At 42.7% G+C, this 25,044-nt stretch overlaps 1 protein-coding gene across 1 annotated transcript in view; it reads right to left on the bottom strand.

Moving 5' to 3' along the window:
• Window positions 1-25,044, bottom strand: part of AGXT2 (alanine--glyoxylate aminotransferase 2) — a 33,189-nt gene that overhangs the window by 5,453 nt on the left and 2,692 nt on the right. The window contains exons 2-12 of the mRNA XM_082725874.1: window positions 21,234-21,319; window positions 19,563-19,747; window positions 17,875-17,998; window positions 16,550-16,644; window positions 14,993-15,086; window positions 14,230-14,323; window positions 10,248-10,348; window positions 9,586-9,678; window positions 7,047-7,179; window positions 4,726-4,817; window positions 3,061-3,210 (exon numbers count right to left, since the gene is read on the bottom strand). Coding sequence (XP_082582000.1) covers window positions 3,061-3,210; window positions 4,726-4,817; window positions 7,047-7,179; window positions 9,586-9,678; window positions 10,248-10,348; window positions 14,230-14,323; window positions 14,993-15,086; window positions 16,550-16,644; window positions 17,875-17,998; window positions 19,563-19,747; window positions 21,234-21,319 — 1,247 coding nt within the window. The remainder of the gene's footprint in view (window positions 1-3,060; window positions 3,211-4,725; window positions 4,818-7,046; window positions 7,180-9,585; window positions 9,679-10,247; window positions 10,349-14,229; window positions 14,324-14,992; window positions 15,087-16,549; window positions 16,645-17,874; window positions 17,999-19,562; window positions 19,748-21,233; window positions 21,320-25,044) is intronic.

The raw sequence follows: 25,044 nt of genomic DNA, 5'->3' as shown, positions 1-25,044 counted from the left end.
GGGTCTTGCTGGAGAGTCTTGCACAGGTGGAGTCTGGCTTCACTCTGGACTGGGCCAGCACCCACTCTGCTCCCTTGCCCATCTTATTATCCCCTAGCCTCAACTGCTGTGACGCGTTGAACATCTTGTATGCATTCCACAGAGAGGAACAGGGCAGAAAACTCCGAGGGACAGCCCCAGGACAGCTGCTCTGGCCCTGTGCTCAAGCCTGTGTCCCAGCTGCTTGATCATCGAGTGGGGAAGTTCTAAGTGACCCCTTGGTGGGTGTGTAAATGTCCCTTCGTGTTTACCTTTTTCTTGTCCCCCCCCCAATAGATGTGCAGTTAAATAAAATAATCCATAGTTATCGAGAAAAAAACCTTGAACTGAAATGGAGATGCATGAAGTGGAAAGTTTTCTCTCCCCCAATCTTACTCCTAGGTTTACCCCTTGTTGATAATTTCATGTGAACCAGACACTTTTTCTATTGTGCAAATACAGCTATATGCATATTTAGAAAAATGAGTCCTACTCATTTTGAAAAACATTATATGTTTTTCAATTTGGTTATAACAATTTAAATCTATCTTAGACATCTTCGCATGTCATTGTTTTTGGACCTCATCTTCTTTTTTTAAAATTTAATTTTTAATTTTTTAAACATATAATGTATTATTAGTCCCAGGGGTACAGGTCTGTGAATCGCCAGGTTTACACACTTCACAGCACTCACCATAGCACATACCTCCCCAACTGGACCTCATCTTCTTAAAGGTTACCAGATATTTCATAGTTTGTTGGTCATTTGTTTAATCATCTGTTGTTGGATATTTTTGTTGTTTCTAATTTTTTATGATTATAAACAATGCCACAAACATCCCTGCTCATCTACATCTTTCAAACTTCTATCAGTATTTATTTCGGGCATATTTTTAGAAGTGGAATCGCTAGGTCAAATGCATACATTTAAAATGTTGATAGATGCCGGCAAATTGCGGCATAAAGGGCTGTACCGATCCATGTCCTCATCAACAGCAAATGGGAGTTTCAATTCTGGGTTATGGCGGAGAATGTTATAGGCAAGTTCTGAGCTGTCGTAATTATGTGAACATGGTCTAAATTGTTGCAGGGACTTGAGCTCAGTCAACACACACTTTTAAAGTACTTACCATCTGCATGTTTCCTGGCCTCAAAAGTGTATAACTTATTTAGGAAAGTAAAATATCCTATATGAAACCTGAATTAACAAATATATCATTTTGAAAGATCTTTTCAGAGGCGCTTTTTAGGGAATGGGTGCTAGGGGGATTCTCTGAGGCCTCGAGTCCCTGTCTAGGGGAGACACAAACAAGCTAGGGAGAAGGTTTGATGAAGAGTTAGACCTGGAAGAAGGCTAGGACTCCACAGGTAGATACAGACCGGAGAGTACTGTGGTCCATGGCTGGGGAAAAGTTTGAGGTGCATTGGATGTAGGGGAGTGAATGGCATGGAATGGACGTTGAATGGGACTAAGGAATGGACAGGCTGGGATGTAAAGCTGGGTGGTCAGCCTTCAGAGCCTATGCTTCATACTACCAAATGGCGGAGCTCATTCAGTAGATACTATTTGATAGCCTGTGTTATTTTTTCCATCACACAGTTTGCATACCTTTCCCATCGAACATGTAACTCTGCCATTGTGGGATGGATGTACCATAGTTTGGCTTGTCCTGTATCAGTGGCCATGTGGAGGCTGCTGAGGTTTAATCATGAATGATGAAGTCCTGGTGAATATTTTGTTCATGTGTCTCTGAGTCTGTGTGTCAAGGAGTACGCAGAAACTGGGTTTGGAAGAGGGGGAAAGACAGGAACACTTTGTCTCTCGTTGTGTTTTCCTCTGTGGCGTCTGGACTTTAAAGCATGGATTCTTTGGGGGAGCTCCTGTGTTGGGGACTAGGATTGACTCTTCTGAGCCTTTAAACAGCTCTTGATTGGACCAGAAGCTGAAGATAAGTACTTGTGGCTTAGGAGCCAGAAGGCCTAGTCTCATGTTACTCATATTTTGTTGTTTTCTTCCCTTAGCTTTAAGATCCTGTTTAAACATTCCAGTTTTGTACTGGCTCCACTGTGTGGCATCAATGGAAGAGTCTTATATCCATAGTCTGGTCTGAGTCCTAAAATAATTGAGCATCAGCCCTCTTCAAGTAGGATGCTGTGTTAAGATAATAGCAAGAAGCCACTTAAGAGAAAGTTGGACAAGAGTTAGGGTGAAGGGGTTAGTTAGTCTGATTTTGTCAACCTGGTGCCAAGATTCTCCCCCTGTTGCTCTCCTCAGTGGGTCTAGACTTTGCTTTTATGAAGGGGAGGGACACAGGCTGCAGGGACAGCCATGGAGACACAGGGAAGGATTTGAGAGACTTGGCAAAGAAAGGATCCACAGGGCTTGACACTAGAAACAAGGAGAGAAGGATTTTCAAGTTATTTTTTGGTGTGGAGGTTGGGTAATTGGGAGAAGAGTGGAGGGTGAGAAACAGAAACCACGAACTTGGAGGAATAACTGGTTTGGAGGAAATAGCCAAGTTCAATTGTTGTCATTCTGAGTTTGAGGTCACAGTGGGAAATGTCATCAGAAAGTCACACCCTGCCTGGTTACTTGGAGATTGAAAAATATTCACAAACAGAAAAATTCAAAATCCTGTAGATCCTTAAAGTCCTCACCCCAAAACATCCTCACAACTCTTTCCCAGCCTTGTCCCTCACTTCCATGAGCTCTCTGGGCCACCAGCTGCTCCCCAAATAACTTCCTCCCTTCTCCATATCCATATGTCTGATTCTAAATATTCAGTTGTCACCAATATTCTTTGCCTTGAGCAGCAGGAAAAATATTAGCTCCCTGTTCCAAATGCCCTCCCTCTCTCTTCTAGAACTCTTGACCTGCTCGCTTTTGGCACTCCCCACTTGTCTTTGATGGGCTTCGCTGAGTCTCTCTGGCATTGTGTGCTCTCCCTGAGAATGAATGAAGTGACCTTGTGGTTCACCCTTCTTACTTTAATTCTTCCCAAGCCCAAGAAGTCACAGGGAGCACGGCAGATCAGAACCTACCTTGTCCTTCACCATTTCTATTCCTATCATGAGGCCTTTGCCTCGGACATCTCCGACAATCTCAAACTCATCCCGCAGCTCAGCAAACTTCTGTAGCATGTAGGTGCCAACGTCATGACTGTTTTCTTGTAGCTTTTCTTCTTTAATCACCTGTTTAGAGAAAGTCGCAAATGGCCTTGCATTAAAAAAAAAAAAAATCTAATATCGACCGAGAAGTATTGAGAGATAAATGTGTACGACCTTCTTTATAGAAAGTTGACCCGATACTTGGAACTCAAAGTCTAATGGAACCAGGTCCTGTACAACAAAGAGCTTTGCTGTAAGGAGAAAAAAGAGGCTTGGTAGAGCAGATAGGGTCCCCAAACACTCCTCATCTTCAGGGGTGATTAAAAATATAGGAAAGAGTAAAGACATGTCTCCACACAGTCTGTAACGCTGATGCCATTATCCTGAGGTTCATTACTACCTGGCCTGTCTGAGAAGTAGGATACAGTCGTGAAGAAGACAGTGCTCTGAGGAGAGACCTGTCACAGATTCTCATTGTACTGGGAGCTTACTGGCCTCTGTACAGTGGCCCTCAGCCAGGCGCACACTATCATTGCTTGAGTGTGCCACTACAGGGCAGTGGCCTGACAGACTGAGTGAAGCCCTGTGTGGGCCCAGAGTCAAGGCCCTGAAGATACGAAAAAATTTTCACCTACTTTCACTCATGGTAGACACCTGTGATTTTTATTTCCTACACACAATTACTATATTTATAGTTAGCTGATAATAATTACATGACTTAAGTCCTGCTTACTCACCTAAATCCTATCTACTGGCTCGTGGGGACGCAACACTTAAACAAAAAGTTGGCAATGTCTACTGAATGAAGCAAATGAAACACTCCTCCCCCTACTTTTCATTTTGTGATTTTATCCTATTTGAAGAAACTTTTTAATCAGCAAGGGGATTTTTATTTAAATATGCTCAAAATTTTTAAATCGGTGAGTCATGTGCCTTGTTCAAAAATCAGAATGTATGGAAGGGTATGCAGTAGAGCAGCCCTCGCTGACTCCTGTCCCCCAAACACCAAGTTTCCCTCCCCACAAACAACCACAGAGATTCGTTTCTTGGGCATTCTTCCAGTGATATCCTGCACACACTTAAGCAAATGCTCTTATTATGCACATTAGCAAAGGCATTTACCAGAGGAGACAGCAGGGAAATTGAGGGACAGGGTCTGAACAACAGCTGAATTACCTCATTGGTCCCGCTGGACGCAGTTTCTCTTTATGACTGTACCACCAAAGGAAGGAAGACAATAAAGACCAGGCCAAAATTAACTCGAATTCAAGGATAGCAGTTGGTGACTATCCATCACATAGCACTCAAATAAAAAAGAAATTTCAATGCTGTCAGCTAGTGACCTTTTCTTCTATTTCCTATGCAGATGAAGTTGATTATAAATTATTTTGTATCTCATACTTCAAGCACCCAAAGTAGAACTTTAAAAAGGAGTGAAGGGGCAGAATAATCACTGGAAATCAAACTTAAATGCATGGATTAGTAATTACCTCTTCACTTGAATAATATGATGTGACAGAGGTCGGATAGTGTGTGCGTGTGGTTTTGAAGTAGCCATTCTGTGAAATGAGAGACGTCAATGTGGCTGTTGGAACATACCTCGAGCACCGCTGACCCAATGGCACAGGCCATGGGGTTCCCTCCAAAGGTGTTGAAGTGAAAAAGGCGTGTAGCCAGAGACTTGGCAATCTCTAGGGGGAAAAGATAAAAGGTGAGTAGAGAGTGAGACGTTCCTATCTATAATTTCTCATCACACCATTTGAATTATATTGACTTGTGGGTTGTATTAATAATGTATTTCATGGCATCGTATCCAACGCATTCTTCGTTCACCAGAGAGTGGAGGTTATGGATGGAATTACGTGTCTCCCTGCCCTACTGACCCCTCTTCAGATGTTGAAGCCCTACACCCAATGTGGATATATTTGGAGATGGGGCCTTTAGTGAAGTAACTAAGGTTAAATGAAGTCACAAGGGTGGGGGCTTTACAGCACTGGTGTCTTTCTAAGAAGAGAAAGAGACACTAAAGCTCTCTCTCTCTCTCTGAGGAAAAGGACATGTAAGGACACAGCAAGAAGTTGGCCATCGGTGAGAAAGATCTCACCAAAAATCCACTTTGATGGCCCCTTGATCTTGGATTCCAACTTCCAGAACTATGAGGAAATAAATATCTGCTGTTTAAGCCACCCAGCGTGTGGTGTCTTGATATGGTAGCCCTCACTGACTGATCCATGTGTCCAGTGGATCGGGAAAAATTGCTTATTTACTCCACGAGAAGTGTGATAACAAAATCTGTAATGTGTTGTGTGAGTTGAAAAGTACCTTAACGTTTGATTTATGAGAATTTACATGGGATCTTCATTATTAACCTTTCTTTCTATATTATACTCTTGGGACTAAGAAGGAAAATTTTTTTTCTTTTTTAAAACAACACGAAAGATTTCATAACATTATTTCTGGATTGTTTCTGGGTGAGCATATATTTGGTTCATTATACTTTACTTTCTATATCCACATTTTAATATCTGTAACAGGTAGAAACACAGCGTGTCTGATTACATATTGCTTCATTTTCCCTTGTTGTTGTGACCTATAGTTTAGAAACTCCTGCTTCACCCTGCATGTAGATGTGCTAATCACTGCAGGAATTTTGCTTATAGCTGAGATTTGCATAAACTGTTTTTTGTTTGTTTGTTTTACCTGAAACCTGCGTCACTTGAGGAGATAAGGAAGTACAAACAGAAATGCCAATGTTATGCTTAAGATTTACAGGAATGAGGGACACATGGGTGGCTCAGTGGGCTAAGCCTCTGCCTTTGGCTCAGGTCATGATCTCAGGGTCCTGGGATGGAGCCCAGTATCAGGCTCTCTGCTGAGAGGGGAGTCTGCTTCTACTTCTTACTCTGTGTTCTCTCTCTCTCTCTTTCAAATAAATAAATAAAAATCTTAAAAAAAAAAAAAAAAAGATTTACACGACACCACCAGATACCTGTAGATAAAGAGCAACTGACCAAGGACAAAGAAGTTACAAGACCTTTCTCAGATGTCTACAGACGTGGGTCACCTTTCTCTCCAACCCCTTCATGCTTCCTCCTTTTGCTAACAAACAAGGAATTTAGACTTCCTGCCCAGGGGAGACATTCCTTAGGATGATAATCTGCCATCTCCTCAGTTTGCTGGTTTTTGTGCCCCCAATCTCGCCTCTTAAATTATTGGCCTATTGTGTGGAGAGCAGAAGGAGCTTTATTCATTCAATAAAAACACTGAAATATCAGAACACTTAATTACCCGTTAGTATATCTAAAGTGTGTTTCCTACTGGTGGGAAGAGCAAAATGGTTTAAAGACTTTTAATGATAAACTGTTCATAAAAATCATTTTCTGTAAAACCTCACTAAAACTGAAAATAGGGTTTATTCTTATGTTCATTTTCTAGAATATTCTGACTAAATGAGATGCATTATATTTGGCTGTTTTGTTGATGAGACAGAAATAGAGAAAACTGTGTACTCTGGACCCTGAGTTTATAACGTAGGGGAATAGCAAGCCCAAGGAAGAGTCTCCCTCAAAACATGATTCCCTTGGAAATTTCACAGTTATCTTCAGGTTGGTTAAAAGGGGTCTCTTGTGTGGGTTTTGTTTTTGTGGCACAATTTCCTATACCTTGTTGGAGTGTGAGAACCCTGCCTTGCATTGTGGGCGTGGGAGAATTAATCTTGCTTACAGCAAGAGCAAAAAGGACTGGCTTTCTTCCATCTCTTCCACTGTCTGGCAGACTCTCTCTCTCTTTATTATTGCTTCAGAAATGCATGTAGAGTTCCTACCACTGTCTTCAACACACACAAGTTCTGAAACACCTGTTTTCTACCATTGCTGATGGGAGAGACCCAGAAGAAAATGCAGCTTCCCTGTTGGCCCTACCTGGGGTTGTCACAACTGCTGCCATGGGAAAGCCGTTCCCAATCCCTTTAGCCATGGTGACAATGTCTGGCAGGATGCCATGGGTTTGGAAGCCCCAGAAGTGAGAGCCCAGTCTTCCAAATCCTGTCTGCACCTGACGGAAATCAATGCCAAGTCATTGGAAACCTTTTAAGAAATCATGGCTTTTCTGACTGTGACCACTTCCCTCTCCTCCTCTTCCTCTTCTGTATCGTCGCTGCCAGTCATCGGCATCGCCATCTTTGTAGGATCACGGACACAACACTTAATCTGTGTTTGAGCTTTCAGTTACCAGAACCCATTTACTAGCTTTGTGGGATTTTGGAGATATTTCTGAAGTCCTCTGAACCTATGTTAACTCTGTTAAGCAGAAATAGTAATAGCAATACATCACAGGGCTGCTGTGAGGGTCAGATAAGTAATGCACATGAAAGGAACATTCTGGGTAACAATCCTTAATAAAGATCTCCAGTGGGTAAGGCAGCAGGGGAGAAACTGCAGTTATAGGGAGGGGATTGGGGCTGGTACAGCTGCTGCCTGATAAAACCGGGGCACCAGCTGGCTCAGTCAGTTGGCCCGCTGACTCTTGCTTTCGGCTGGGTTTGTGATCTTGGGATCCTAGGTTTGAGCCCGTGTGGAGCTCCATTTTCAACAGGGAGTCTACTTGAGATTCTCTCTCTCCCTCAGCCCCTCCCCCACACTCAAGCCCTCACTCACTCTCTCTCAAATTAATAAATAAATCTTTAAAAAAACAGTGATAAAAACACCCATCTTAGAAAATTCTGAAAGTCGGGGCGCCTGGGTGGCTCAGTGGGTTAAAGCCTCTGCCTTCGGCTCGGGTCATGTTCTCGGGGTCTTGGGATCGAGTCCCGCATCGGGCTCTCTGCAGGGCTTCCTCCTCTCTCTCCCTGCCTGCCTCTCTGACTACTCGTGATCTCTGTCTGTCAAATAAATAAATAAATAAATAAATAAATAAATAAATAAAATCTTTAAAACAAAAGAAAGAAAATTCTGAAAGTCATATATTTTAAAAATTCAATCTACTTTCTCTCATTGTTAGTCCAACTGTGGCAGCGTCACTAAGTGCTGATTCTAAAGGTTAAAATGGATTCTCTCGCTGATGTAGCAAATTGTAAATCTTCTTCTTCTTCTTCTCCTTCTTCTCCTTCTTCTTCTCCTCCTTCTTCTTCCCCTTCTTCTTCTTCTTCTTCTTCTTCTTCTTCTTCTTCTTCTTCTTCTTCTTTTAATAGCAGTTAACTTTCTTCAGACTATGATTGGTTTGCATTCCCTAAACTCCCAGTGGCCGGTCGGGGAAGGGGGTGGGATGGGTTGGCTGTGTGTATGTGTGCAGCACTCTGGGGGGCCATCCCGGCCACCTGGGGTTATCAAAAACCTGGCTGCACATGAGGAAATTACCAAAAAAATTTGCAGAGGGGACAGCCCAAAAGACTGCTATAAGGAATGTTTCGTTGAGCAAAAATGTTCAGGTGGAACACAGCAGGACTGAAACAGGTGGGAAACATAGTCACAAGGGCCCACCTGTTCTTGGTGGGTGGAAGTGCTTGTTTGTAGAATCATGACTGGACACCCAGCAATGATCCAGGGGCTCTCTGTGGTCCTGGGGACCATCCTCTGGTCCTTTGACCTCTGTTGCTATTCTCGGCAGACAAAAGACTACTTACTGTCTTTGATATACCCTAATAGGAGTGTGATTATGATGAAATTGTTACCTTTAAAAAAGACATAAGCTAATGCTTGCAGATTTGGTGAATTTTGTTCTCTTTGAAGTGTCCCCATGGTGCTACTATATGCTTTTCCTTCAGTGATACCTTAACGTCAGCTATTTTAGAATTTTTTTGGAACTAGTTTTTAAAGATCTGGAACGGTGGCCTTCTCCTTTCTTAGAGGCTGCATTTTTTTTTTCTTTTGTGGGGGGAGGGGCAGAGAGAGAGCCAGAGAGAATCTTAAGCAGGCTCCATGCCCAGTGCAGAACCCAAGCTGGGGCTTGATCTTACGAGGCTAAGATGGTGACCTGAGTCGACATCAAGGGTCAGATGCTTAATCAACTGAGCCACCCAGGTGCCCCATGCATTTTTTTTCTTTTAATATCTTTTCCAAACAAGTTTTTTTTTTTTTTTTTTTTTTTAAATTAAGGTAAGATGAATGCTGCCAGGCTGGTTAATACTATTTAGGCAAAATTAGGATGAAAACTTGGTTATGAGATTAAATTTCCTGTGTGGTTTTTGAGCTACCCCTGACACAGTCAGCACATGAGAATGTAGAAAGTGCCCACTAGCCACTCATTTGATAGATTCCAATTTGGATATTTAAGTTCTGTTGTGCTTGTTAAATGGACCAAATAAGCCACTAACCAACCAGTCAACTAGCAAAGGCTTTATTAATTCATACCCTCACCCTGGAATTCCCACCCTGGAGATGCTTTTCGGAGGGAGGTATGAAGAAGTTTCTCCCTGTGCCTTTCCTGCCCTGCCTCCCTACCCACAGTCGGTCCACAGCTCACCTCATCTGCGATGCACACGCCTCCCCGCTCCCGCACCAACTCGAAGGCTTCCTGTAGAAACCCCTTTGGATACTGGACGACTCCATTTACCCCCTGCAAAAGATCAAACGAGGGTGTCCTCTAAGAACAGCATAGTCCTTTGAAACTATTAAGGGAAAAAAAAAAAAAAAGAAGCTAGATCATTATCATCAGTAGTATTAGTAATACTAGAAATTTTTACAGTGGTCTTTAGAACTGCTCCAACTGTGGGTGAAGAGAGGGACCATTACCCTATGCCATGCCTTTGGGGAAAATGAAGCAAATGCTTATTTCTGAGAGTAGATACAAAGTGGATTAAGGGGATTTGGTAATATTGAAGAGATACTCCCCCTGGCAGTGTGGGTATTAAGCAACTAAAATTTGCTGGGGTTTCCATTTCTTCAGAATTTTAGGAATTCAGTAGTTTCATTTAATCTGTTCAACCCAGGAATGCAGGAGTGTTTGAAGGTCAGTAGAGGAATCAGGAGCCTTCTTTTTTTCAAGGAGACCAAGAGAATGAACTGAATTTGGAGAGGGACACAGCAATGGTCACTTAACTATTTTCAAATTCCCTAATGTCTGAGTTAAAACTCTCTGATAACTTAAAAGTCAGCCCAATTAATGTCTAAGGTCAATATACCCACTTGAATTGGCTCTGCAAAAAATCCAGCAATTGATTTGGCCACAGAAGTGTTCAGAGTATCTTTGAACTGTTCAATATACTGGTCTTTCGCTTGGCAGCAGTCTGCAAAAAACAAGAACCACCAACAAACAAACACACAAAACATAGCATTTGAAGATGTGAGAATGGCATTCAGTAGAATGGGGGGGAAACAGAAAAAAAAGAAAAGAAAATGAGTAGATTGATTAGAAACCTTAGAATACAGTAAACAGGAAATGAAGGCATAGCATTCTGAAGGGGGGACTTTCTTTTGCAACAGCTTGCACTTTAGTTTGAGCAGAGAGAGTAGGAGAGCCATAAAAACATACACAAACCACTTCAGTCACTTCCATCCGGGGAAGAAATGCCCCAAAGTATCACTGAGTCTGGAATACAGAGCTATTTCACACAAGGATGCCTATCCTCTCAACTGGGTAGATTTAATTCAAATGTAATTGGAGTGTGGATTTCATCTATTTGAAAATGACTCTATTTACCTTTTATTGCCCCTTAATCTGATGTACCGTTTTAAAGCTATAGAGTGTTTTGGTCTTTAGAGTTAGCAAATATGTTTATAGAACAATTAGAATCTGGTCTAAAGAGAAAAGTACTGGAGTCCGATAATGTTCACCCATGGTGGCAGGGGCAGGAAGCCTTTCCCAGAGAGACTGCATCCATACACTACTGAAACTTCAGAAATTTTATCTATGTCTCTAATTTGATTCTAAACAGCACCACACAGCCCATATCCATGGACAGCAGAAGAGCCCCAGCCCCAGTGACAGTGAAAGCAATCTGGGAGAAGAGCCACCACCTGCCATCCCAGCACTTGTTGAGATGCGGGGAGGTTGTCTTATCTCCTGACGTCTAGAGAAAAGGGACAGAAGACTTCCGTCATCATCATCAACACGGAGGCACAAATTATATTTTATACCTCAGCTCTTCATTTGAAAATGGGAAAGAACACTCCCTGGTCCCAAACGTATTTTAAGGTACATGTGGTATTTGGGAGAGCTGGCTCAACCAGGGTACCTGACATCTTCGATTAGTTGGAGTTGGGGGCTGGAAGTGCAAAGAAGGAAGTAAAGGAAAGGGAATCAAGCCCAGAAAGCACATTTTTTTTGTCATTGCTGGAGTTGTTTGATGAACAGGATATGCTAGATAAATAAACCTATGCCTCTAGAGAATGGATTTTTAAATTCTTAGTAAGACAGGAAGAGAAAACAGTCAAAGATGACTCTAAAGGATGGAACATATGTTCAAAAGATACAATTTGGACATTTAGCAAGCTGAGCTATAAAGAGAGAGATCAGAAGGTGGAACAAAATCAACCCTAATGGCTTACATTTGGACAAAACCAAACCGAGAAAAGGTTTTGCTTAAACTAGTGGTAGACCTTTCATGATTTGTCCCCTACTGCCCACAAGTTCAGTGATGAGAGGGGTCACCTGCTGTAATCAGCTTCTTATTTCATTTCACATTTCACATTTCCTTCTTGAGCTCATTGCTGTAACTCCAGGTCAGGCTGCTTCTGGAGAGGGATGGGGTGCAGTGGCATCACCATGACAACACCAAGGGTGTAAAGAGTGGATGTTCTCCTGGAGACCATGCGAGCAACAGAGTAGAGACGGAAGTGCTTTTACTTTAGCTGCTAGGGTAGAAACCGTTAAGTGGAGTGAAAGGCTAAGAAAGAACAATTCTTAAGGAAAAGGAAACTCATTTTGCAAAAGGTGAGGAAGAATGACATGATAAGTACAAGGTCTGGGGTTTCTGGGGGCTGTGGACTTTAGGAGGTGAAGGTCATCATGGGTGACATCTGAAGTTCAGGGCCTGGAATGAATACTTGGAAAGACAAAATCCTGACAAAAGGATAGAAGAAGGTAATGAAGTCTCCCACAGCAGTGACTAGATCAGGCTCACAATATGGACCCTACATATGCCCATGTGGACCGTGAGGACATAATCCTGAGATGAAAGAACATCTACCAAGATTGGCACCTGCATGCGCCCAGTGAACAAACCCTAAGAGGAATTGAGAACTGGAATCTTCTATACTCAAACTATTTTATACGTTGGCTTGCTTCTGCAAACCTATGAATCTGCCATTTTACAACAAGGACCAAACACTTCGCAGCTCCCCAAAGTCCTGGAGGAGGCTTTTTGTAATCCTAGTCCATTTAAATATATATCAGTGGTGTCTCTTGAAGATATGAGTTAAGAAAACAGCTGACTTGAGATATGCCAAGGACAACAGTCCAGAGAAGCAGAAATGGATTCTGTCACTATCATTTAGCCTCCAAATGCCACTAGAGAGATGACCATGGGGTTCTAGCATTTTCAAATTGGCTTGGAGCCCAGAAAGACTCAAAGAAGGAGGGAGTGGAGAGGATGGAAAGGGAGAGGGACCAGCATGGGGAGGGAAGGCAAGAGCTATCTCTTGAGCACTTCTGCTGCTAGGTTCCACGCTCATGATTTTCTGGTTGGGTTGAAGTCCACGAGGTACATGAAACCAATTGTAGTTCTTGCTGCCATTTAGGTTGGATCCACAGGTCTGTCTCTATGGGTACACTTGACATTGCTATTACCTGCCTCCCTGTACAGAAAGCTCCCTTCCCTTGATCTCATGAAGCCTAGTAATGAGGGACGGATACAGGTGCAGCTATCTCCATCTTCCAAATGAGAAGAAAGATACAATAGGTGGAGCCTTTGCTCCTAGCTGAACCAGCCGGGGCTGGGAGTGAACTCCTGGTCTGCTGACTTCACGTGTCTCCTAAGTCTGGCCAGCAGAATGGGAATTGTTGTCAAGCCTGGGTTCATCCTGCTGGAATGTTAGTGTGAACAAAGATGGCCATAGGCTGGGAGCACTGGTTTGGAGTCAGAAGGCTTAGGGTGAAGTCCTAGCTCCCCAGCCTCCCCACTGTGGGCCTTGTTTTTTTTTTCATTTTTAAAATGGAGGGTACACACACACACACACACACACACACACACACACACACAGAGCTTTAAGTCTTCTTACAGTTTTCAGTTCTGGGACCACGGCACCCTGTTTCAATGCTCATTCTTTCCTCCTCCAACCTCCATTTTGCCATTATCCCATCTGAACTCTAAGGAGACAGGGATTTTTCTTCCTTTCAAAGCTCATTTTTTATAAAGACTTCCATTTGCATTCTTTTTCTCAACCCCTTGAGCCAGACTATTTCGTCTAAAGGTATTTCGACTATAGCCAAATACCTTTCACAGAAGCACTTAGCTCTTTCTTTCAGCACTACTTAGAAGCAGCTATTGAAAAGTCTTGAACTGTGCCGACAGGCACCGGGGGAAACCTGTTGATTAGCAAAGAAGAGAGTCTGCTTCCAAGCTTCCTCTTAGGATAAAAATAGGTAAAGAATGTCACTAAAACCGCCATGGGTAAATGACAGCTTTCCTTTTGAGAACGCCTTTAAAACTTGCAAGAGATATCAGCAGCCTTTGGGAATGGCCTTAAGCTTTGACAGATACTGTCATTTTGGCTGGCACTCTGAATCCCTGGGGCGGGGGGTGCGCTTCTTGTCTGGCATTTCAAGAGATTGCAAAAAGTATTCTCCCCCACCCTTCCCCACTGGGAATTGGTAAACAATTCTACCAGCCTTATTTTCTTTTAAAATTGATAGAAAAGCTGTTGCTAATAGAGCTAAAAGAACCCCTTTAATTAAGCACCAAGTGATTGTCTGTTTAGCCCAGCTATGATAGTGTGAGATGCTTTTCCTCACAGCCAGACAGCATCGCGGTGGGAGGCATGGGAAATGCTGATTCTATGGGGGTGGGGGTGGGGTGGGGTGGGTTTCTAGTTTTGTTTCCTTTGACTTCTCCCATTTCCATTCTCCACCCCCCCCCCATCTGTTCACTTAGGAATGGTACAGCCTTTCTCTAGTTTCCTTGCCCCTCCTGACCTTCCACCACCCACCTCCCACCCTGACCCCTTGAACCTGGTGCACAGCTGCATTTCCTAATTGTTTGCACCGGAGAATCTCGACAGTGGCTTCCTCCCCAAGGGCCACGGAAAACATCTGGGCACATTGTCTGCAAGTGACAAAAGAAGGAATTTGGCAAACTGGAAAGACAAGGTAGCCAATTTGAAGGAGAATGTGATGCCGATCAGGGTAAGAGGGCTTCTTAGTTTGATATTGAGATGCCTCCCTTGCTCCTCTGCCACCTCAGATGAAACTCTAATATTTTGGTTTGAAAAGATAATTTTTTTCTTAGAAATCAGTTATGTGGGCACTTTACAAAGGAAACTGATTTCAATGTCAGCCTGGAACTTGCTCAAGAGTTTGGAGAGTAAGGGCATCTGAAAGAATAGGAATAATTAGGTATCTGAGTCTTCTGCTGAGGGGGGTATATATAGCAAGTGAGGACAGACGGTGAGTACAGGGTTGATGGTTCTATAGAAATCCTAGGCACTCAAGGCTCTGAGAACTAGTTTCAATGCATTTATTGGTTATTTATTTGATTTTGTTTAAAAGCAAAACAAACTTTAAAAATCTCTATCACGAATTATTACTCAGACTCTGAAGGCTTTTCCAATAAACATTTCCTCCAAGTAGGCTTTGGTTCCACTAAGTCAAATTCAGCCCCTGATTAACGATAGGCTTTATATTCATTTCGAATCCTAATACCTGGACAATCTGATCAATCATAGCACCTACCCAGCAGACTTTTGAGAAAGAAGATAAAAATCCCAGAACTCACTGATTGGCAGCCTGTCCCACTGGGGAGCTCCATCTTGTAGGGCCCTACGTTGGTCAGGCCAAGTGTGTAAGGACTGCACCCATGATAGCCTCCTCTACAGAGAAGAAACAGTGAGAAGATGGGGTTAAGTTCATTTTTCTTCAATTCAGTAGAACACCATTGACATGCAACTCCAGTGATTTCTAAGAAATCTTCTAAAGCTCTGCCAGGAGAATTTACTTATTTGTCTTTTTTCCTGGGGTCAGAGATTTGAAATGGTGAAAGGAAGCTTTGCAGGAACTCTGACCTTAACCGATGCCCTACTGGATTCCTATATAGTAATGAGACCCATCTTTCAGCAACGTGCCAGAGATTAGGTAGCCAATGAGCATTAATCTTGAAGGTAGTCACCTTGAGAAGCCAAGTATTAGTTCCTGAGATGTGGCTGCTGCACAAATTCCTCAGAAGCCTCTTTATTTGGCGTATAAAGATCACAGATTTTGTTTCTTTTTGAACCCAAGACTATCATATTTTGTCCATATCATTCTTATCACCAGTCTTGGCTTCAAAGGGGTTTTGATGGTTCCCCAAATCAAAGTCACTCTGACACGAGGATTTACAACTATTAAGACCATTCAAAAGGATGGTCATCTATCTTGAAGGAGGAGATATGAATGTGTGTTGAACCCCAGTAACACATGCCTGTTTTGAATAGATCAACACTTATCTGGACATGTATATTCTGGGATGTTTATTGGGTAAAACATCAATCACTTTTTTTTTCTTGCTGTGTTTCTTTGTTAACAAATGTTTCCTTAGTTGCCACATGTGCATTTTATATGGATTATGCAGTATTGGACATGCTGTGGTATTCCATCTTCTTTTGAATGGAGACAGAAATTATGGCCAGACAGGTGACAGACCAGGACTACTTCTTCATTCTACCTACTTTGAGTATAAGCTGCTCTTTGACATAAACCTTATTATAAGAGCCTGTTTCAATGTGCTATATAAAATTACCCTGAGGACACAACTGCAAACAAAATGCTTAATTTTCTATTATTTTAATGCTAGTAGAGTTGCCAAGGGTTTATAATGAAGTTATTAAATTATCAGTTTTCAAAAGTCACCCAAAGAAGGAGAAATATACAGGTTAAATATGCATCCTCTGCACTTAAAGAGAAGAAAGTTAAAGCCAGGAGCGTCTGTGGGTGTTGACTCGGCATTTGTCCTGGTCAATACCATACCTTCAAAGTAAAAAAAAACAAAAAACACAAAAAACTGACATATGACTATCTCTTTAAATTTATAGGAAGATCTGTGACATAACTAGTACTCCAAGCTGTTTGTTACCCCAGTCAGGGACCCCTAATTTAGGGACTCCTAACTTGGATCAGGCCACTTTATATGGGTTTATCCAGTCATAAAATTCACTGGACTGATTCTTCCCTAACACGTAAAATTAGAACAATACTCCTGGGAAAGCCCCCTTCCCCTCCAGGCTATGTTTTAAAGATGCCCATTTGGTATTGGAGTAAGTCAATGTTATTGAGGTTGAATATTTCAGGGCGTGATTACCTGAAGGAAATAATGTCTGTGCTGTTTGAGTGTGCTCTGGCCATCAGCATGGCTAGATCATTGGCCTCTGAACCACTATTCACCAAGAAAATGACCTGGAGGGAAACAAGACACGTGACTTCATACGTTCATTTATTTTCTTATTACCCAATTAATCTGAAATTGCTAAAGACTGTGTGTCCCAGCCTCTAATTATTAAGGCGAGTTCCCTGTAGACAAGCAGTCCCATCCCCAGATTACTATGTTAACTCTACAGCTTTTCACTGAACAAGCTGCTAAGTGCTAGAGATACAAAAATGGCCAAGGGATCATCCCGATTGTGAAGCATTCCAAGGTTTCACTGGCTCTCATCAATGTTCTGCAAAATGCCAAGATAGGAAAACCCGAGGCAGGATATGGAATGGTTAGTGGGTGAGTGCGTCTGAGGACTGGATTGCTTAGCCTTGAACTTCAACCACCTGAGTTCTGAAGGCTGGAACAAGGCAGGCCCCTTGACTCTGCAGCCTCACGGGACAGTCATAGCCTGTCTATTCAGTGTGTGTGAATATTGAAAAAACAAGCAAATGAGGAAAACGTGCAGCTCCTCCTGGTTAGAAGAAAAGGGAGAAATGAGTGCACCCGGGTCCTCCTGGCTCAGGGCCTGTACCCCTACTTCTGCTTCTCCATGAGCATGACTGGGCTGCACTTAGGTTGCAGCTGGTCCAGCTTTCTTCAGCTCTATAGTAAATAGAGAATCTAGAGAATACAGAAAGTAATCCTAAAAGCCAACCCTGGGTACTGTTCTAGGTACGACATATATTAGTTCAATGAATCTGGAAATGCAAATCTTGGCCAACACTTCAACATCTCAGTTCAGTTAAAAAGAGACCTATTCAGTCAGTTTGGATGCAGAAAAACATCTCATTTAGCAAAACTATCTCAGTGCCTCCTAGGTTGAATGGACTGAATGGGATTTAATTTTAGTAAAAAATGGCTCCACTCTGTAAAATGAGCCATGCAAATGACTTTGTAGAGGGGCCCTGGAGCCAAGAGAAGGAACTTCCCCCTTCCCCCAGGAACACAGAGGAGAGTGTCCAGGGAGGAGGGCTGGGCTTCTGTGAAGCGACTTTTGCAGATCTGTGGCCAAGGACAGGCAGAGGCTGGGAGGTGATGTGTGAACATTGGCTGGCTTCACCAGCCATTCTTAAGTCCCTGTCTTCTTGATCCCTTTCAGATATGGCTATTAGCTCACTTTTTCAGATGCTCAAAGCATGGACCAGATTCGCTGTTCATATTCCTGCTTCCCTGGGATCATGAGACTCCTGTTCCTTTGAAGAGCATCGTACCTTTAGTGGCTCAGGAAGAAGTGCCGAAAGCTTCTCTGCGAACTCGTGGATTGGAGAGTGGAAGAAGAGGGAACTTGTGTGCCACAGGCGGCCCAGCTGCTTTTGTGCCACTGCGTTCACCTTCCTGGAGCAACAGGAGAGCAGAGTTCCCCATGCTGCTGGTGGCCATGTTCCCCCCGACACACACACACTGGCCATTGAACCCAAACATGGGGCTACTTCTCAAATAGTTTCAAGAGGCTGGTTTCATCCACACGTGGGAAGAGCTCTAACCAGCAGAGCTGGTTAACCAGTAGAGCTGTCTGGCAATGGGATGGGTGGTCTTGAAAGGTTGTGGGTTCTTCACCAAGGGAGGTGTTCCAAAGGAGACCAGATGTCAATCTTTCAGGGATTGTAGAGGAGAAATTCCTACTTCAGGACACAGACTCTCTTTTAATTAGGTTTCCTTATTAAATATCCTTTGAACAGTTTGGAAACTAGAGATGATTAGGTGTAAGACTAAGTGTCTTTTCATTTACTCTTCTAAAGAGTTATAGATCCATCATGCATGTGTATATAAGGACCACATTTCTTTCTTCAAAGGAGAGTCAAGTATCTGATTCCTAACAGTGGTCAATGTTGATGCACATTTTGTGCACAGGGTCAGAGCGAGATCAGGAGAAGCACAAAGGTCATGAACATCATTGAGTGGTCAACTAACAGGGACAACACCTAACATTATTAATGAAATCAAAATTTTTCTCTCTTTTGTTTTTCTTACCTTCTTTCATGTGTGCTTATCACATATTTTAGACCGCCTCTGAATTTTATTTTACAAGCTCCTTTGGACCTCACATGGGTTGAGTGCCTCCCAGAGACAGAAGCAGGAAGGAGAGGGCTGTGGGAGGAAGAGGTGAGCCTAGACCCTGGAGGTAAATCTTGCTCCTCCCACCTGACAGCTGCTGAAGGGGAAGACCTTCACTCCTACTTGACAGAAGGACCCAAACTTACTCAGTTGATTTCAGCTTGCTGCTGTATGATGGTCTTACTTGAAGTGAGCTTTGTTGGATGGATGATTAAAGGCAAGAGCGAATAGGCAGGAAAATGGGAGAGTGGAATCAAAAAATAAAAGAACCATAGAAGAACCTGCCCAGGGTATCTGTGTGGGTGGGTTGATGACGAGGGTCCAGAGAATCCCAGGATTAACGGATCCATGCATTTCTAATGTAAATTTCCAGCTCTGATTACTCCTTTCTTAGCATCCTTTCTTTCCTCATCCATCCATCCATCAGTCAGAGGTGAGGAAGATCCTAAGGCTAGAAGTGATTTCTCGATTCCTCATCCCACACCCGACACCCAGCCGCCCCATGGGTTTACGAGAACTACTTGTCTTTCCCTCAGTACTTTGCCTCTTTCTGGAAAGCTGTCACTAGTGAGGACAAGTACACACATACAGCCACACTCCAATCACGTGGTACACGCCTCATGGCATGAGAATGAATAAATCTAGCATTGCCGAGAAAACAAAAAGGGCAGTGTTAAGATTTTTTTGTTACCCAGGAAATAGGTAGGGAGCACGGTGGCCAGAAACCAGATATGCCTAAGGAGAGACAATTCGGAACCAGAGTTCTGAATCACCAACGTGATCACTAGCCGGATCTCCATATATTCTCCAGGAGTGAAAATGCCGGAATTTTAAGGATACTCACGGGTGGCAGTGACCGACACTGACAGTGACAATCCCAGAAAAGAAGTCCAGGTATCTGTTTCCCTCATAATCAAACAGCCATTCCATGTGACCCTGGTGAAGCAACAAAGGCTTCGGGAAATACGCCGTCGACATGGGAGCGAGGTGTTGACTGTGGATCTCCAGGACACGTTCATAGGCGAGGGACTGTAGATAGGCAAGATTTAAGGGTTTAAGATTTCTTTTTTCCTCACCTTCACATTTCTTACAAGATCAACAGCAGGGCCGAATGCAGCGTCTCGCCTCTATGCTGACCGAGCATAGGCTGCCATCCTGTGCCCACACCTGGGGGTATTTGCCCCACATCCTCCTTGCTCAAGGTCCTTCCTTCCTCTCCAGTACAGGAAATTATTAATGCGGCCCTTTGATCCCTTTCTAGATCAAATATGAAGAAGGAGGCTGAAATTTTCTACCTTTCAGGGGAAAGCCTTGTCTTTGAATTCATGTTAGCTGTAGAAAAAAATATAACGATTTTAGAAGTAAGTGTCTGTGGTAATGTTCCTCCCTCCCTCCCTCCCCCACTTCCTCCCTTTCTCTCTCTCCCTCTCTTTATTTTTCTCTTCCTTCCTTTTTTCCTGCAGTTTTTTTTTTTTTTTTTTTTTTAGATTTTATTTATTTATTTGTGAGAGACAGAGAGAGAGAGAGGGAAGCAGAGGCAGAGAGAGAATCAGGTACCCAGCTGAGCAGGGAACCCGATGAAGGACTTAATCTCAAGACTCTGGGATCATGACCTGAGCTGAAGGCAGATGCTTAACCATCTGAGCCACCCAGGGGCCCAGTTTTTTTTTTTTTTTTTCTTTTTGAATTAAAAGGAAGTGAAGTGCTGGTGGTGTTCATGTTCTTACCAGACTTTCTCCTATCCTTTTCTTCTTTATGGGTACCTCCTGACTATTGACTCTACAAATTCTAACCTAGGAGTATTATGTAGAATAAAGCAGATGGAAAGGAAGAAAGGGAGGGAGGGAGGGAGAGAGAAAGAAAGAGAAGCCCAATATTAGTCTGAGAGCAAAATTATAATTTTATATTTTGGACGGGAGGACTCCTGAAGGTCAGATCACGCATTGCTGTATGAGAGTCAAAACAACATTTTACCTATTTTTAAATTTTTTACTTTTTAAAAGATTTTTAAATTTATTTATTGGTCAGAGAGACAGCAAGAGAGGGCACACAAGCAGGGGGAATGGGAGAGGGAGAAGCAGGCTTCCCACAGCCCGATGTGGGACTCGATCCCTGGACCCTGGGATCATGACCTGAGCCGAAGGTAGATGCTTAACGACTGAGCCATCCAGGTGCCCCTCAAAACAACATTTTAGAAAGCAAATGTGTAGTATCACCTTTGTGATATATGTCTTTGTATGTCTCTATCTATACGTATATCCCTGTGACAGATAGAAATAGTCTCCTTCTTGTAGTCTTGGTCTGTCTCCGCTGTGTCCCGCACATGCACAATTCACACAACATCACTAAGTAGAGTAAGAGGGTTCAGACCCTCCCAGTGACTTAAGGGATAGAATAAGATGTGAGGGCTCAGTAGCAGGCAGGGCCATCTGTCTGTCTTTCTCAAGAAAACAATTAATTTAGCCCTTTCAAGAAGAACCATTCCCTTGGGTTTTCCTAAAATTCTGACTCTTACCTGGTATTTTTCAGGTGTGAAGTCACAGGGAGGCATTCTGTGTTTTGTATGAAGACCAAGCTTGGTCACAGATGTCCGGAAAGCACCTATTAAAGGTGAAGTGAGTTAGGGTTCTCAATTAAACCTCAAACAAGCCTGTTTGGAAAAATCACCTGTATATATACACAATCTGAACCAAGATCTGTAGGCAACTTCATTTATTCCTTAGTTTAAAAGAATAATTCAAATCGACATTTAGTTTGGATTTAAAAAACTGGGGTATCTCAATAACAAGTTATTGGAAGGAAGAAAAGGAGAATTTCTTTCAAATCTAGTCCACAAAAGCAGGAGGATATTTGGGGGAAGTCCTCTTTTTTCCCACTGTGGTCCCTCATGAGCTCCTCCACACCCTGCACGAGGGATGACATTTCTCTCTACTGTCCACCAAACTTCTGTGCATTCCTGGAATAGATCTTCTTTATAATAGAGGCACTTTTTAAGCCTTGAGTGGCATAGTGCCCACACCCTGCTGCCAATCCCAGTTCCTGATACCAGATTGGACTTCAGTAATCAAGACATGAATGGCTGTTGACTATCCTTGTAGAGAATGAGGAGAGATAGGTGTTAGGCAATGTAGTATACAAGACCAGTGCTCTAGCCCCTGAGCTATGAAGCCAAGGCAATGTAGTATAATAACAAATACACACAAATAGGTCCAGAAGACAAAAACCATCCTCCAAAACCCAACACAAAGACCACGACAACACAAGACCAGACCATGGCAAAGTGAAGATAAGGTGAGCCAGGGGAATCACTTAATATTTGGAGCTAGAAGGGGCCTCAGATTTTTGTTGTTGCTGTTAAAATGCTAACTTTATAGATAAGGAAACCAGCCCCAAGTGGTAAATTAATTTGCTTAAGTTCACCAAGCTAGTTAGCGGCAGAACAAGAATTAAACTCCAAATATCTTACTCCCAGCCTACTTCTCTTTTTCTCATTCATTGGCCACCTTCTCCTCTCCTTTCCAGCACGGGTTTTGACCTGTCGTTAGCAGTGGGATAGCATAACGGAGTTACAGAATCTCATAGTTTGGAAGAGATGTCTAGAGACCTTGTAAGTACTCTTAGAAAAGAATACTGCTACTTTTGAAGATTCAAGGTCAGTATCAAGATCATTCTACAGGTGGAGAGAGCTGAGAAGGTCATCCCTCTTATTCAGCACGAAGGTTTGAATCCATAGATGAGATGTTGGTGTTTTGTGTAGTGATGAAGTCACAGTCCTGAGCAACACAATGAACATTTGTGTTTTTAAATGAAGCTGGAAAGTAACAGCTCTGAATATGGTTTTCTTCCAAGAGATCTCATTCACTTTTGTCTTCTAAATAATCACTAATGTCGTTAATTTGCTCTTACCTAAAAAACAAGTGACTTTAGGCTATCCATGTATTAAAATGAGAAAAAAAAATAACAGTTTAAGTTTTCTGAGAATTTCACCTTTTGAAAAGCTTTTCATTGTGTATCTCTGCATCAGTTACTCTTTTGAAATGGCAAAAAAAAAAAATATTCTGAGTATTTCTAAGAATTCAAATTCCTTTCACTCTTTCAGTCCTTTTTTTTTTTTTCTACCTGCACAATTGGAGCTGCCCATTGAGAAGACTCTAAGTTCTCTTGACTCCAAAGCTATAGGGATTATGAAAGTTAGTTGGGGGTGGGGCAGAGTTGGGGAGAAGGATTGGATAAAGAAGAGCCCAAATTTCGAACAGTCAAGGCAGGTTTATTCAGTTCTTTTTTCACCAGACTGATAGGAATGTGATAGTGGAGTGAGGGATCCAAATGAAATACATAAATTCCTGTTGGAAGGAAGGAAGGGAGGGAGCAAGGAAAGTGGGAAGAGAGAGGGAAGGAAGGAAGGAAAGGAGAAAAGGAAGGGAGGAAGGAATATTTGGAAAGGAGGAAAGAAGCAAGGAGGAAAGGAATTAGTCAACAGTGAAGTCCATCTAGATGACAGCTCATCAGTCTACTGTCTTTCGTAGCTCCTCTCTCACCAAACAACCCCAACTCAAAACTAATAGTAATGATAATAGCGGACGGACATACAGAAACCAAAGACTTTTCTTTATTTAGTTTTCATTATTTGCTAGAAAAAAAATGCAAAGTCTAAATATCTGGATATTTGCCTGCATTCTTTGTTCAAAATAGCTTCTGTTTTGAGGATGACACAAGAGTTGAGGGTTAATAAACTTCCAGGTTCTGAGAGATTGTGGGTGAGCACATACACACATGGAGGTTATGTGTGTGTTGGGGGGTGGTGGGGGAAGACAGACCCAAGAGAGGTGGGGGAAGGGATAACTGAGATGTGGGGTCATAAAATGGAATTGCAACAGAATTGATCTATTTCTGTATAGGCATTTTTTGAGCCTTCTTTGTTATTATAACTGATTTAATGTTGCCCTTTTAGGCCTGATGCTAAATACTGATGACAGTTAATGATTTTCATCCAATTCACCAATTTTCTCTCCAGTTCACCTGGACAACCCAAGACATTTAAAGGTGGAATTCTCTTTGGAGAACACCACTGCCATTGTATAAGAAATGCAAATGATAAATGGGGAGTTGGGTTTAATATTCCAGCAACTTAATTCTCACAGAGTTCCACAACAAAGTTACATTAACTTGGTTTTCTTTTCCCAAAGTATCAAAATACTATGATCATAGTATCAAACAGTGAAAATCTGTTGAGGCAAGATAAGGGAGGGAGATCAATTTTTGTGAGCATTTGGAAATTCTGGGCAGAAATTCTTTCTGTAATGGTAAAGAGTTTTCTAAAATTCATAAACAATTTTCAATACAGAGGGTATTTAATAAGATCTTCCTACCCTTTCAAATAAAAAAAAAAGGGTATGAATTATTTTGTAATACATAATGAGCATAGTTTGCAGAACATTAAGGTGATTGATTAAAATGCTAACTATGCCTTATTTCTGCATAGCATATTAGGTAACTTTAAAAAAACTTGTCACTCCGGGTCCCTGGGAGGCTTAGTGCTTAAGTGTCTGCCTTCGGCTCAGGACAGGATCCCAGGGTCCTGGAATCGAGCCCCATATCCGGTTCCCTGCTCAGTGGAAAGCCTGCTTCTCCCTCTCCCACTCCCCCCACTTGTGTTCCCTCTCTCGTTGGGCTTCCCTCTGTCAAATAAATAAAAATCTAAAAAAAAAAAAAAAAACAACCCCAAACCAAGAAACTTGTCCCTCGAGATATCTCATTTTCATAGGATAGCCAACGAATTAAGAAAGGAAGATCTTATTCACCTAAGGACCAAGGGAGGGACAGATTACATAAGGGACATTTGCAGTTTCGAGAGACTTTGGTAGGGCTGAGGCCTAGAGAGGCTGTCTCCCATGGAAGCATGCTGAGACCATGTTGAAGTGTGGATGAATGAGGGGCTGTGGTTGGCAGGGAAGAAACATTATGTCGTCTGCTTCCAGACCCAAGACAGGATCCTTTTCCTTCATAAACTGTTTCACGTTCTGCTGGGAGTTACAGGGTACACTTGGCATTGAGCTAGAGCACTAGGTCCCTCTGAACTGTGTGCTCTCATTGACAGGATACTCACATCAGGTGCCTGCCTCCCACCAGTGAGGCTAGGGGCACAAGACCTCCAAAGGATGAACAAGGTGTCCCCTCTTTAGGATGTGATGTCTTGAGCAGATGCCTCGCATTGGGGGGAATGGCTGCAGACCCTCATCAGAGCCAAGACTGCTTCCGGGGCCGTTCCTGCAAGGAGGGATGCTATCCCCGCTGGGCCCTCCTGATGTCTCCTCACATCCACTCCT

Source organism: Mustela nivalis (assembly GCF_964662115.1).
Source record: "Mustela nivalis genome assembly, chromosome: 3".
NCBI lineage: Eukaryota > Metazoa > Chordata > Mammalia > Carnivora > Mustelidae > Mustela > Mustela nivalis.
Note: the sequence above shows the minus strand (reverse complement) of the source record. Positions and strands in the feature narration are given on the sequence as shown.